This window comes from Uranotaenia lowii, chromosome 2 (genome assembly GCF_029784155.1).
Source record: "Uranotaenia lowii strain MFRU-FL chromosome 2, ASM2978415v1, whole genome shotgun sequence".
Lineage (NCBI taxonomy): Eukaryota > Metazoa > Arthropoda > Insecta > Diptera > Culicidae > Uranotaenia > Uranotaenia lowii.
This window is the reverse complement of record NC_073692.1, coordinates 340802377-340818002: the sequence shown is the minus strand read 5'-3', so window position 1 is coordinate 340818002 and position 15626 is coordinate 340802377. Positions and strand designations below refer to the sequence as shown.

Sequence of the window (15626 nt, the reverse complement as noted above, 5' to 3'; positions counted from 1 at the left end):
TATGTTGCATGGTCGGATTATGTCACATGGTCGGATTATGTTGCATGGTCGAAATATGTTGCATGGTCGGATTATGTCACATGGTCGATTATGTCACAGTCCGATTATGTTGCATGGTTAGATTTCGTCACATGGTCGATTTATGTTGCATGGTCGGATTATGTCACATGGTCCGATTATGTTGCGTGATCGATTTATGTCACATGGTCGATAATGTTGCATGGTCGGATTATGTCACATGGTCGGATTATGTTGCATGGTCGGATTATGTTGCATGGGCGATTATGTCACATGGTCGATAATGTTGCATGATCCGATTATGTCACATGGTCCGATTATGTTGATGGTTTAATTTTGTCACATGGTCGGATTATGTCACATGGTCGATTATGTCACATAGTCCGATTATGTTGCATGGTTAGATTTCGTCACATGGTCGATTTATGTTGCATGGTCGGATTATGTCACATTCCGAATATGTTGCATGATCGGATTATGTCACATGGTCAGATTATGTTGAATGATCGATTTATGTCACATGGTCGATAATGTTGCATGATCCGATTTTGTCACATGGTCCGATTTTGTCACATGGTCCGATTATGTTGATGGTTTAATTTTGTCACATGGTCGGATTATGTCACATGGTCCGATAATGTTGCATGGTCGGATTTTGTCACATGGTCGAATTATGTTGCATGGTCGATTATGTTGCATGGTTGGAATTCGTCACATGGTCGGATTATGTTGCATGGTCGAATTATGTCACATGGTCAATTTATGTTGCATGGGCGATTATGTTGCATAGTTGGATTTTGTTACATGGTCGGATTATGTCACACGGTCCGATTATGTTGCATGATTGATTTATGTCACATGGTTGATATTGTTGCATGGTCGAATTATGTCACAGGGTCCATTTATGTTGCATGGGCGATTATGTCACATGGTCCGATTATGTTGCATGATCGGATTATGTTGCATGATCGGATTATGTCACATGGTCCGATTATGTTGCATGATTCAAATTTATGTCACATGGTCGATAATGTTCCATGGTCGGATTATGTTGCATGGTCCGATTATGTCACATGGTCAATTTATGTTGCATGGGCGATTATGTTGCATAGTTGGATTTTGTTACATGGTCGGATTATGTCACACGGTCCGATTATGTTGCATGATTGATTTATGTCACATGGTTGATATTGTTGCATGGTCGAATTATGTCACAGGGTCCATTTATGTTGCATGGGCGATTATGTCACATGGTCCGATTATGTTGCATGATCGGATTATGTTGCATGATCGGATTATGTCACAGGGTCCATTTATGTTGCATGGGCGATTATGTCACATGGTCCGATTATGTTGCATGATCGGATTATGTTGCATGATCGGATTATGTCACATGGTCCGATTATGTTGCATGATTCAAATTTATGTCACATGGTCGATAATGTTCCATGGTCGGATTATGGCACAGGGTCCATGTATGTTGCATGGGCGATTATGTCACATAGTTCGATGATGTTGCATGATCAGATTATGTCTCATGGTCGGATTATGTTGCATGATCGGATTATGTCACATGGTCCGATTATGTTGCATGATCGATTTATGTCACATTGTCGATAATGTTGCATGATCCGATTATGTCACATGGTCCGATTCTGTTGCATAGTTTAATTTTGTCACATGGTCGGATTATGTTGCATGGTCGGATTATGTCACATGGTCCGATTATGTTGCATGGTCGGATTATGTTGCATGGTCGATTATGTCACATGGTCCCATTATGTTGCATGGTTGGATTTCGACACATGGTCGGATTATTTTGCTTGGTCAGATTATGTCTTATGGTCCATTTCTGTTGCATGGGCAATTATGTCACATGGTCCGATTTTGTTGAATGGTCGGATTATATCAAATGGTCCGATTATGTTGCATGGTCGGATTATGTTGCATGATCAGAATCTGTCACATGCTCCGATTATGTTGCATGGTCCGATTATGTTGCATGGTCCGATTATGTTGCATGGTCGGATTATGTTGCATGATTCGATAATGTCACATGGTCGATTTTGTTGCATGATCGAATCATGTCACATGGTCGATTATGTTGCATGGTCGGATTATTTAACATGGTCGATAATGTTGCATGGTAGGATTATGTCACATGGTCCAATTTTGTTACATAATCGGATTATGTCACATGGTCTGGTTATCTTGCATGATCCGATTATGTCACATGGTCCGATTACGTCACATGGTCGGATTATGTCACATATTTGTTGCATGGTCGATTATGTCACTGGATCGGATTATGTCACATGGTCCGATTATGTTACATGATTCGATTATGTTGAATGGTTGGATTTTGTCACATGGTCGGATTATGTTGCATGATCGAGTTTTGTAGCATGGTCGGATTTTGTCACATGGTCAAAATATGTTGCATGGTCGAAAATGTTGCATGATCAAATAATGTCACATCTTCGATTTAACTGCATGATCGGATATTGTCACATGGTTGATTATATTGCATAATCAGATTGTGCCACATGGTCGATTATGTTGCATGGTCGGATTATGTCAGATGGTCGATTTTATTGCATGGTTGAATTAGGTCACCTGGTCGAATTATGTTACATGATCTGATTATGTTGCATGATCCGATTATGTCACATGTACTGCATGCTCAGATTATTTCTGGTGATAGGTTTATGTCACATGGTTAAATTCTGTTAAATGAGTGAAATTTGTCACGTCATATTGCCATTTTGACACTCATATGTTGGTCATTTCAAAAATGCACTATAAGTTCTGTTATTCTATACATTGACAAAAAACAATTGCGTAATTCTACGTTTAGCGGTCGTAGCCAAATTACTACCTCCTCCACTTTTTTAACGCCATCAACAACGGTGGCAGTCTTGAGTTGGCGGCAATCCAAGATTCGGACCGAAGTCGAATCAAGGCTCTTGAACTTGCCAACGCCGTGAGCCTTAACGTATTCAGCCTCAAAACTCGATTCGGTGATCACACCCTCGATCTCTACGTCTCGAGATGGAATATAGAACTGATACTTCAAATTAAAAAAATTGCTCGCAAGAATTGCGTTTGCGGCCTTGCGGTCGGCCACAACAACGCGAAATTTGTTTGGCCTTACCTTTACAGCACTGGTAACGGAGGGCCACCTCGCCAGATCTTTCGTTATCTGTACAACATTTAAAGCTTTACCATTAGCTTTGGGCCGGATAAAAACCACCCAAGGTTCTCCGGATAGGTTCGGAGTCGGGATGTTTTTTCCGCAGCTGTAGGTGGTAAGGAAGAACCATTCACTGGAGAAACAGGGGCATTCGAAGGACCAGCTACTGCGGAATCCTCCAGATGCTCCTCATCTTTGTTGATGATACCCTTATCACCTCCAACTGGTGGGTCAAACCCCCTGCCTTCACTCATATTTTTTCGCGGAGACAAGAATGTCTACCGTGACAAAATATGAGCGGAGCAAAATATGTTCGAAATAATAAAGAGAAGAATAATAGAATAGAAAGGGAAAAAATGAAAAAGAATTACCAGCTAATCAAGCACTTTTTTATTTTATCGGTTCCTTCAGTGTCGATGAACCCAATCACGTGGTCTCCTTTTGTTGGTAGAAGGTGGCTGCCCCAACGTACTGGACACAATCAGTTGATGGTAATTTGCGGCCCTGGCGGTAACCAACTGTTCTTAGAGGTGACGGTCTGGTCTCTTTGATGAAAACAAAACCACTTCCAATGGGACAACTTATTCACCAATAACCTCACTTTTTCCAACGGGTTTCTCACATTTCTCACACACTACTTTTACTGCTCGAGATGCGCGAAACCACGAGTGTTGCCCTTTCTTTATTTTCACCATATCTTTTTGGAAAAAATTAGCAACTCATCGTCTTTTACATTTTCTGACAGCGTGTAGCTTCAAGTTTCTATACTCCAAAAATTAGAGCGATACTTGGAACTGTAGAGGAACTAGAAGCATTTTCTTGTGAGTAAAAAAATTGCGATATTTTTGAAGTTAAGGGAGACTTTATCCTCTATTGAAGAAGACTTGATCCTTTATTCAGGAAGCCCTAATCCTTGGAAAAACAAATCAAACAAACCCTAAGATAGAATGTCAATTGACTATATTGGTTATGTTTGTTCTCATTTCACTATTTATAACTGACAGAAGAAGAAAATTCTATAACTTTGTCTCAACGTTACTGACATTGCATACTTAAAGGCGCTAATTTCTATAATTTAGAGAAAATCAATTATATTGGCCCCTTTCTTCAGACAATTGTTGTATAAATATAAGTTATTGGATAAATATTAGTAATCTCGTAATCAGCAATGATCACGTTCAATTCAGAAGAAAAATATACTGTTTTTAACTCCAGGGATCAATTGAACCCATAATCAAAATTGTAGAAAACTTTTCCAGAAAAAAGTTTAAAGTTTTTCATTGCTTTGAAAATATGATATTATGACGTTCATATTACACTCGAACGTTTGATAAACTGGAACAAATATTTTGATTATAATTTTTCCATGTAAGGAACATTTTGAAGTGATGTAAAATGATCTTGAAGTCACATTTCAAGAAATTTTTCAAACAAAGTTCAATTACTCAAACAGTTATTTTGTCAAAATGTTTTCAGCTTTAAGCATTGTTGTTTTGCTCCATTTTGCACATTTTTCTAGAACATTTGATCTTTGTAGGACATTCCAGTTTCGAGATATAGCTAAGGAATCAAGTATCCCCAGGGATTAGGTATCCTCTCTCTTCCCTACCTAATATGTGTTTTTTTACTTGCGAAAACCTTTCAATATATTTCAATTCTTAATCCTTTGAAACACTTTTAACCCTATAGTTCTCATCCCCGTTTTTCATTCGGGGATTACTAGAGTTGTCATAAAATCACAAGGAATAATATATTTACCAAAAAAAAATCGCTAAAATATTGAAAAGATATTGTTCAAAGATTCCTTCATGGTGACAGATGTTTGACATGCACGTTGCGTTTGCTTTAGCTAAGAGAAGCTTAAAAGCCAATTAAAAAACGAGAAAATTGCCTATTTTATCGAAAATCATCATTTTTGAAGTCTTAGAAAACATATTTTTATATAGTTTTTCGTTCTAAAACATATATGTATGTAGCCTTAAATATATGTAAATGAATGCAGGATTGATTTATTTTTAAACCGCAGTAAGTTGAAAATGAAGAAACTTGTCTAAAAATATTTTGTTTGATAAATTAAATATTTTCCATCAAGAAGGTTTTTTTGTGGAGCAAAAGTTTATTGTGATCACAAAAAAAATATGTATTATTAATTTTCATCGAAAACAAGGGTCCTAGAGTAAGGTTGCCAGATTTTTCTCAGCACGTCTCCAAGTCGAACCAATTTGGGCAGTTTAATATAAATGCCTGGCAAAATTCAGGCATTTGATTTCAAAATTGCGACCAAAAATCCGAGCAGTATCCGGGAAAATTTGGTCCAAACCTAGACATTACTCAAAAAGAATTAATAAAAAAACATATGAAGATTTTTTGCAGACTTTTTATCGCATTTGATTTATACTGACTTCAAGTAACCATTTTTACGATCCTTTACTCAATTGAGATGAATTGCGATACGCATTAACATTATTAACGACTTCATTTCTATCATTTCTTATGCGATTTTATGTTTGCTGGGTGATCTTCTCAATGGAAAATTTAACCGCAATTTTTTTGGGAAACATTCTCATTGAGTGGATTTTTTTTTTAATTCGTGGATATACCGACTAGTAAAAGATTAAAATTTTTATGAAGTTCGATATTTTTTTAGTTCGGTTTTTTTTCAATGGGTTTTCCCGTTTGGTGAAGGGGGGAGGTGATCACCCCTATAATAGATCCCCGCCCCTCCTCCATAGCACCGCGCGTTAGGACGGGTCAAACCAGTTCAAATGACATGAACATTAGACTGAGTCATTTTTGAATTTCCTAAACCCTGGGGTCTAAAACGCCTTGCCTTGTTCTTGTTTGTACGGAAAAATTTAATATTTTGTACTGAAAAACCAACATCATTTTTGTTTCTTGTATGGCCAGCTGACAGTTTGTGTGCCAACTTATAAAATGCCGAAAGGAAATTTCCCGCCGAAAAATTTTGTCCAAGACCGTAACTTCGTGTCTTATTAGGCAAAAAAGTTATGAGCTGTTTAAGAGAGGTTTGTCTTTTCGCATTGATAAACAATAAATTTAATTGACATCACTGCTGGACGCTCGCGAAGTATTGCAGGAAAAGTAGTCATGCAATACCTCGCTAGGCACCATGCAGGGATGACAATCGAATTTATGGTTTATCAATGCGGAAAGACATACCCCTATTAAACAGCTTATAACTTTTTTACTCTTATTACGAAGTTACAATCTTCAACAAAGTTGTTCAGCGGAAAATGTCCTTTAAGGGGGGGGGGGGGGGGGTAGGGTCTAACGGGTATAAAAAAACACCATTTTCACGATTTTTTTCTAGAGCTATCGTTCAAACAAATGTATTCAAATTTTTTGCATTATACAAAGCATTGTTAAAAGAACATTTAGTAATTTTTTCGTAGAAAAATATTGAAAAATGAGCCGGTGACGGAGCATTTTCGAGGATGCCTTTTAGAAAACAGGATTTGCGGTGGACACTGTATCTCAGCACAGAATCATCTGAAGTCAAAAAATCAGAGCAAAATATTTTTAATAGATGTTTTTCTGGACCCCAACGTTTTTATTTAACTTAAAAATATTTTTATGAAATTTTTGTGGCTGTTTGAAGTAAAAACTACGATTTTTTACTTAAAAATCCGCCATTTTTCACCTCTAAAATCTCCCCAAAGTAAAAAAATCAAAAAAGAAAAACGTTGGGGTCTGGTATTTTATATGTAGAAAATATGTTCCAAATTTGAAAAGAATAAAGGAGATAAAGGCCTATAACTTCTACAGTTTTGCTTCAATTGACTTGAAAATTTGACACAACATTCTTGAAATGTTTTACAATAAGAAAATAAAAAAATAAAAAAATCGATTTTTTGAAAGTGTTAGACCCTACCCCCCCCTTAAGAATTTTTAAATTGGCACAGTCTAGCTGGCTCGGTTCCACAGAAGAAACAAAAATGATGTTGATTTTTAAGTTCAAAATATTCAATTTTCCCATACAAACCTAAAAGTTTAAATTTACTCATGTAAACGTTACTTAAAAATTCTACCAAAAATCACGGATCAGTTTTGGACCAAGACGATGCTTTTTAGACCCCAGGGTTTGAGAAATTCAAAAATGACCCCAAATCGACTCAGTATAATGAACATATGTAATTTCCATTTATCAAACAATTGGGAACGTGGCGATCAACAATGTAATTTATGATGTAAGAAAAAGTTTCTGCCGCGGCAATTGGGTCCGAGCTCAGATTCCCAGTATTAACACTATCGAGCGCCAAATTACTATCACTGTGTCAAATGATAGTCATCAAACCATTTTCTAAGAAAAATTATCCAGCCGAGATTTCAAGTGTAATTTTATTTAAAGACGTTTATATAATCTTGAAAGTAGGAAATAGTAATGATTTCAAAAGAATCCTCATCAGAACGGTCTACATTTTGAGAAAGGAGTACATTTTTATATAAAATTCAAGTATGCATTCGCCGATCTAGACATCCGGCGGAATGGCTTGGGCTTGTATTCGGTTTTTTTCGGTCCCAAAATGGTTTCCGGAATCTTCACTGATGATGCCTTGGGCGCTGGCACTACGACAGGGAGGTCCTTCAGGGATCGCTTCAGCCTGGTACCGATGTCAGCGATGAAAATTTCCGGCTTGGGATCTTCTGGAACGGGGATGGGCTTCTGTACATTTCGATTACCAGGCAACAGCGTGAGCAGCGTTTCAGGCAGTTTTATCGATACTTTGGCAGCAATGGAGTCGGTTGATCTCGCTCTCCTTACCAATCGTTTAATAATAGGACTTCTGACCAATCGATCTAGAGTCGGCAAACCCAATGGAATGTCCGATCCGATCGGATTGATGAGGGCAGGTTCAGTTCTTGTTTTCGGCACATATGGTGCTGCAGGTGACTTGAGCACGTTCAACGCCGGTGATGTCAAGATGGTGCTGACCCCAACGCTGAACACAGTTTCGACGGCGAAAACACCGATGAACAGCTGCAAAAATCGATACAATTAATTGAAATTCAAATATAATCGCAGTTTTAATTTTGTCACTAGAATCTACACATTATTGATTGTTTTCGTAGCAGGTACTAGATAAACGATCTTCAAATTCTTTAATACTGTTTTAATGGCAAGCAATCTTGTACCCAAAAAAAGAAGTTAAAAAAAAAACTTCATTTAATCCTCCTAGTGACCAAACCTGAACATGTCATGTTTTCAAGATTATGTGACACAAATTGTTATCCGATCAACATGTTCACTAGACCGCTGCAAAAAATGACTTTTTGCTACCAAATGTTTTTTGATGCCTCTTGGGTCACCAAGAATCAGTGTAAAATTTGAGATGATTTGGTTGATTCCTGAGTAAGCGCAACGCGTTTCAATTTTGTATGGAAATTTGTATGGAAGAAGACATTTTTGCACATTAAATCATCCAGAAAATTCAAATAAACTTGAAATGAAGTTGGTCTTTGATTTTTGGTTTTGACTATTCCTAAGCTTAATTTTTTGCTAACATGACAAACAGCTAAGATGTTCATGAAAAAAGTTATAACCATTTCAAAATAAAAAGTCTGAATCAGTTAAAAGGATTTAAAAATAGCAGACTTTGCTTACTAGAGCTTTTAATAATATCATGGCATGTTTTTGCAAATGTTATACAAATCAATAAATTTCCTAGCTATGCAAAGCAAATTTTTAAGATTTTTTATTCTCATCCTACGGTTTCACAGCTTTCAAATAAAAAGTCAAAAACGCTAAAATTAAAAAAAATAATTTTGAAAACAAAAAAATTGTATTACATCGAATATCTTTCTTAGGGTAAAAGTAAGGTAGGTGGTTTGTTCACATGAATTGTACTGCAAGAATCAAAGAATATTTTTCATCCAAAGTTATATTTTTTGGAACTTTCAGTACAACTCTGGCGATTTTTGAATGAAAAGTTTTGATTTCCTGTACAAATATCCATACAAAATTAAAACTCGTTGCGCTAATTCAGGACTAGATGGATTGCTTCAAAAAATTTTATTGCTATTTCTGGCAGCAAAAACAATCAAAAAAAGTTATGGGAGGTGTAAATATACAAGAATTTGAAATTTTCATACAAAGCTTGCAGCAGTCTAATGTTCACTCGTGATGTATATCGAAATGGTTGGTGATTTAAGTTGATTATCAGAAATACGCATTTTGGTGAATAAATTGTCTCAAAAATTACTTACCACAATGAGGCTCAGTTTCAGCTGCGCCATGGTTATTCCCGATAAATGTTCAGTGAACCACAAATTTGAACAACCAACTATTTTCGGCGCGCTGTCCAGGTTGGTCTTTTATAACTTAGTTTTTAAGCTGCTCGCCATTGCTACAAACCTCGGAGGGTGTCCATAAATAACGTTCTGCACTTAGGCCGGTGGAGAGGAGGGTGCGTTACGAAATATGACATAGGGGAGGGGAAGATGTATATATATGAAGCGTTACAATTTGTAGCCTATGGTGGGAAGGGGGTCCAAAAAGTGCATTTGTTGTGTTGCCCAATTTATGGATTATGCCTTGAGGAAAATGTGTTTCTATTTACAATGAAACATTGTGTTTTAGGAGGTTAGCTGTATCCCCACCGTAAGTCGGCTCAAAACACATTTCGGGTGAATTTTAAAATAAGAGAACAATCGTCAGCGTTATATTATTCGGTCCAAGGGCATTGGTCGTGTTCAGTATGGTCAAATAAAATTGAAATTTTCAAGGATGATAATGAACATACAGACACTTTTACAATTCGAATTTCATTATAGTGGCATTGTCCCTATTTGGTAACGTACTATTGACTTTTCTGTTATTCTATGATCAATCGTTCATCAATAGGACCAGACATGAAGAGGGTCGTCCATACATAATAAATATTGTTTTAGCGATATTGGCGTTATTGCAATCCGATGTATGGCAATGAAAATGTGTACAAATGTATTTTGAGTGACGAGCAATCAATTCCACACCCAAAATAATCTGCACGTAGTGGCTACGTGAAAAGCTACATAATTTAATCCAATTGATTTTCACGTAGACGCTACTAAATCAATATGTAAACTCGTCCCTATAAAAATTTGTGTTTCATGGAACGCACCTACATTTAACGTGAATTTTTAGTAGGTTTAACGTGGTTTGTTCGTGAAAGCCACGGAGGATGTTTTTAAAATCGGAATGAAAATAAGGAAGTTTTTTACTTTTTACTTTTGCAATTTTTCATTAAGATTAACAAAACTAAACTTTGTTGTGAATGAACTTTAGGTATGTTCAATGAAATTCAATCGAAACCAATTGAAATGAATCGACAGTTGTACAGCTGTTTTTCCAATTGACCTCGATCGATTTCTATCGGGCCGCTGATTGAACAGCCACTCACCTATACTTATGCGCTTAGTTTGATTTCATTTTTTATTCGGCTGTGCGCTTCAAGCATTCGTCCACAAATTTTGCGGACAGCAAACACTGAGGCTGAGATGCGACGTCGTGATCACGCAACCGGAATTCATCGAGACGATCGGAAACTTTTCTACGAAAAGTATGACGAAAACGATTATGGGCCCCGAGCCAAACGCCGAGCGGCTGGGAAAGCTGTTGAAGGAGTGGCGGAAAACTTGGAAGATACCAAGGGGCATAGCATCAAGGAATGGGTTTCTATGTTGGGTTCACGTACCGAAATCGCTAACAGATTTAACAGCAAGGGCCAGTATGTCCACCGCGATAAAGTCCGACGGATGTGCGAACAGAACAAATCGAGTTTTGTTATTGCTAATCCGGATTTGGCGAACAGCCAACATGCTTTGGCCTATTTTCTTCCAGAAACACCTTTTAAAATATTGGAAATTAATGATAAAGTTTCCAGGGAAATGGTGTTGAGCATCTATCCCACACAGGCGTGGTCCTATGGGGGGGGGGGGGTTATCGGGGTGATCACCCCCCCCCCCCCTCCCCAAAGCGCCAAAAAAACGTTACATAATACCAGTAAATGCTTTAATTTCTTTAAAAACTTTGAACTTCCCCTAGTAGATGTGCTTTTGAATTTTCAAAAATTTTATTCAACGAAGAAGTTTGTTTATCATTTTAATGCTCAAGATTGAAGAAAAGTCGGGCTACCAAACTCAAGCAGCTGAAACTTGCAATTCCCTGGACCGAATTATATAAATCAACTTCTGTTGAATTACTTAGAGTGTTGACTTTGAATTAATTCAACAGAAGTTGATTGATATAATCCAGGGGTCCAGGGAATTGCAAGTTTCAGCTGCTTGAGTTTGGTTACCCGACTCTGAATTACTTAGAGTGTTGACTTTGAATTCTGACGTTGCCGATTTGCAGGAGAAAGAGTAGTTTTACAGTCAATTGAACAGCGTGGTTGAGAAAATTCCGAACGATGACATTCAAATCCACTTAGGCGACTTCAACGCACAGATTGGCTCCGATAACCAGGACTTTGAGCGCATCATGGGGCGCCATGGCCTAGGACAGATGAGCGAAAACGGAAAGCTGTTTGTAGAATTTTGTGGCAACAACAACATGGTGATCGGTGGATCGCTCTTCCCCCATCGACCAGCACATAAGGTCACTTGGGTATCCCGAGATGGCCGAACAGAAAATCAAATTGACCACATCTGCATCAGCCGAAAATGGAGAAGGAGCCTTCTTAATGCCGCAACAAACGAAGCGCAGACATAGCATCTGACCATCACCTCGTCCTTGGTGAGATTCGACTGAGAGTCGCGCTTGTCCAGCGGCGAGAGGAGAAAGTCGGATGTCGATACGATGCCGGCCGGTTGGAGAATCCAGGGTGAAAAGGGCCTATATAGAACAGCTTGAATCCCGAGCCTCGGAACTGCCGACAGACGGAACAGTCGAAAAACAGTGGTGTAGAATCAAGAATGCCTTTATCACGCTGGGCCATGGTACTCTCGGTAAAGTCTGTGGAAGAAAAAGTGAATGTATGTCGGATGAAACCTGGAGGATGGTCGATGATCGGAGAAAGGTGAATGTCGGAATTGAGCATGTATGTACCGTGTAAGTCTAAATAGTCGCCCGCTTCCGATATGCGGAACTGGAAAAGGCAGTTAAACGAGCTTGTAGTAGAGACAAGAGAGCCTGGACAAACTCCCTAGCCGAAGAGGGAGAAAGAGCTGCCGCCAATGGAGATATCCGATAACTCTATCATATTTCTCGCCGCTTCAGTGTTGCAAGGACTAATGCAAGAATGCCGCTAAAAGACCGAGCAGGTCAGTCGAACACATTAGCTCAAGCGTTGGACTGAGCGATTCGAACAACTCTTCCGAGTCACAAATAGCGATGGTCAACAGAACCTGCAGCTCGAAGCGCCAACAGTAAGTCGCCTTAATGGCGTCAATGGCGCCCCGCTGGCTGAGATAGAAGTGGCAATCAAAGACATGCAGTCCAACTGGAATGGATGTCAGAACAAATGTTGCACCGTCTTTTCGCTGACATTTGGGATACTGCAACATTCCCGGCCGACTGGATGCAGAGTATCCTCGTAATGGTCCCAAAGAAAGGAGACCTGATAGAGGGCGGTAACTGGTGTGACATAACTTTGATCTGTACAACTCTCAAAGTACTCTGCAAAGAGACCCTAAACAGGATATAGGAGAAAAACGACGCTACACTCCGACGGCAACAAACTGGACGCAAAAACTGCAAGTTTTTGTGAATTGCTGCCTGCGGAACATCATCCGCGCTTGGGGCCTGGCAACTGAATCTCAAACGTGGAACTACATCGCCGATGTCATCAAAACGCGCTAAAATCGAGATTCGGGAACGTAAGTGGAGGTGGATTGGGCACACGCTGCGAAGAGATGAAAACAAAATTTGCAGAGAGACACTTGACTGGAATCCAGATGGGCATCGAAGAAGAAGCAGGCCGAGGCAGGCGTCTAGCCGCTGAAATCCACACAGTTGACGAGAACCTTGGCTGGCAGCAAGTGAAGACGCTGGCTCCGGATCGCCAGCAGTGGTGATCTTTTATCTCAGCCCTATGCGTCGGTCAATCGGCGCCGGACCCTTTGGTTGGTAGGTAGGTAGCACTATAATTTCCTTATCTAATGGTGATCTTGTCACCCCTAGTGAACAAGTTCAAGTAATATTTATTTTTAAATAAATTAGAGCAATATTGTTTTTCATCAACTAAGAACCAAGTTGATTTATTATGTAGGATAATGGTTTAAGATGAATGAGCGTCCCTCCAATTGACACTCAATCGGGTCTCTGCCTTTCTTGCTTTTATCGGCTTGAAAATTAAAATTTGGACAACACTTAATGATAGAGCTTAACCTAACTCGAACAAACTGAATGGTTAGTCATGTAGATCGAGGACCCTGGGGGCTGGAGTTCAATACTCAGCCAGCGTGGGATATTTTTCACCCAAATTATACAAGATTTCAATTTCTTTGCCATATCGAAATCGCAAATCATTTAAGAATATCATAAAATTAGAAAAAACATAACTGTTCAATAATTTGCCTTTTAATTGGTCAGTAATTAGCGATTAGCGCTTTAGATAGTAGGGCTAACTTATTCAGCAAATTTAGCGATCGCGAACATTGACTCAGTAAGCTATAATTTTCACTATTACATAATCAATATAATTTAGACTTAAACCATGGGTGGCCAAACCATGGCCCGCGGGCCACATGTGGCCCGCGACCAACTTTTTATGGCCCGCGAAGCTCTTTTTGGGAAAACCATATTCTAAGAATTGAACGTTTTTCTTGGTCTGCATATATCATTTGGATAAATATATCTGAATCTACACTAACTTAATCAAAACTAAGATCTGAAAATCTCTTTGAATTGATATAAGTCAAAGGGGAAAAAGTGTATAAAAACAAATCTCGAGAAAACGCGCTTTCAAATTGTTGTGTTTGGCCATTTTCCATATATTTTTCGAATATTTCCAATTTTCTTTCGAACGTAAAAGTTTGTAAATGTAATATAATAAAACAAATCAACAGATATAATCGATTGGCATTATTTACTCAAAATCAATCGTATTTGCGCTTATAACCCTTTGGCTCTGAAAACTTCATATATCTAATTTAACAAAAAAGGTTTCTGTCGCTGAATAGAAAAAAAAAACAATTACAATATCAATTTTTAAATAATCAAGATTGTACGGCATTTGACACAAAATCTGATAATTCCATCACACATTTTTCATATTTTCCGATTGGGTTTTGGTGACTACATTGGTATGAAAAGCTTTCAAGCGGACTCTAGTTTAAATATTGAAGAGTTTGGATAGCCTCAGTAAGATAGGAAGATTGTTTAAAAATCGAAAAAAATATCATCGAATCATATCATCATCCCAATTAAAAATATGCTTTTAAAACAGCTTCAAACATTTGTAACTTGTATCCCATTTCAACAACTTCGTTCATCCATCAAAATTCAATTACTTTTGTGAGTTATGAAACATTTCGAAAGCTTACTCTGTAAATTTTTCCAATTTGCTATTTTTGCTTTTGCCTTTTCTATTGAAGGATATATTTATGGATTTATGAAAATTGAACCAAATTTAAATATATTTAAATTGGCAACGCGCTCTGTATTTATGTACATCAATAATGCTAATCTAAACAGAATTTACAGTTGGGTAGTAGAATTCAACTAGAACCAGTTTGGTACTGATAAATCTCTCAGAAAAACTACTTTATATAGGAAAATTTTTACATAAAAAAGGTGCAATGATTATAAATAAACCAATCAAATTCGTTTTCATCCTGTTAATAGAAGGCTTCCCCAATACACTTGTCAAATCGAGATACTGGCAAATTTGAATAGAGTTGGATTGAGTTGTACTTTTAAAAATTTATATTATTCATGATGTAACTAAAGTTCGTTAAAAAAATATTATTTTAAAAATGTCAAAAGCTAGTGAATGTTACTATTTTTTCAACAATTCCATTCTGTGGTTTTTATTTAAGTTGTCATAATATTTTCTAAGAAGAACGGTGAAATTTAGAACTTTAGAAAATAGGCAGTAATTTTTTTGTATTTGAAGACCATAAAATTGGTGGCATGTTTATTGTAATCACGCAATTTAATATTTTTGAGATGGATACACCGAGGAGGTTTTAAATCCCTTGAAAAGATTGACGTACATACAAGTTGGGAACGATAATTCGGTTCAAATGGCGTAATATTTCTAGTATTTTTCAAATGGAGCAACATTTGTGAGAATATGCAAATAACAAAATTGATTCATTAAGATGAAGGTTATACTCGATGTGGCCAAGAATTTTTTTCAAAAATCTCTTATTATTTGTTTTTTTTAATACTCCACAACAATTTGATTTTTTTTGGCCCGTTAACCAATCTCATTTCTTAAATTTGGCCCGCCTGTTGAAAAAGTTGGCCACC

General features: G+C 37.6%; 2 protein-coding genes across 2 annotated transcripts; one reads left to right on the top strand and one right to left on the bottom strand.

Annotated features, from left to right (window-relative positions):
• Positions 1 to 7582: 7582 nt before the first annotated feature.
• LOC129746993 (uncharacterized) lies at positions 7583 to 9534 on the bottom strand. Its single transcript, XM_055741004.1, has 2 exons — positions 9437 to 9534; positions 7583 to 8210 (listed from the first exon to the last, which is right to left on the bottom strand). Exons 1-2 carry the CDS (start codon positions 9464 to 9466, stop codon positions 7671 to 7673), a joined length of 570 nt encoding a protein of 189 aa, XP_055596979.1. The 5' UTR covers positions 9467 to 9534; the 3' UTR covers positions 7583 to 7670.
• A 1174-nt stretch (positions 9535 to 10708) lies between these two features.
• On the top strand, positions 10709 to 14224 carry LOC129743031 (DNA replication licensing factor Mcm2-like). Its single transcript, XM_055734974.1, has 2 exons — positions 10709 to 11125; positions 14219 to 14224. The coding sequence occupies exons 1-2, from the start codon at positions 10709 to 10711 to the stop codon at positions 14222 to 14224; spliced, it is 423 nt and encodes a 140-aa protein (XP_055590949.1).
• Positions 14225 to 15626: the final 1402 nt, after the last annotated feature.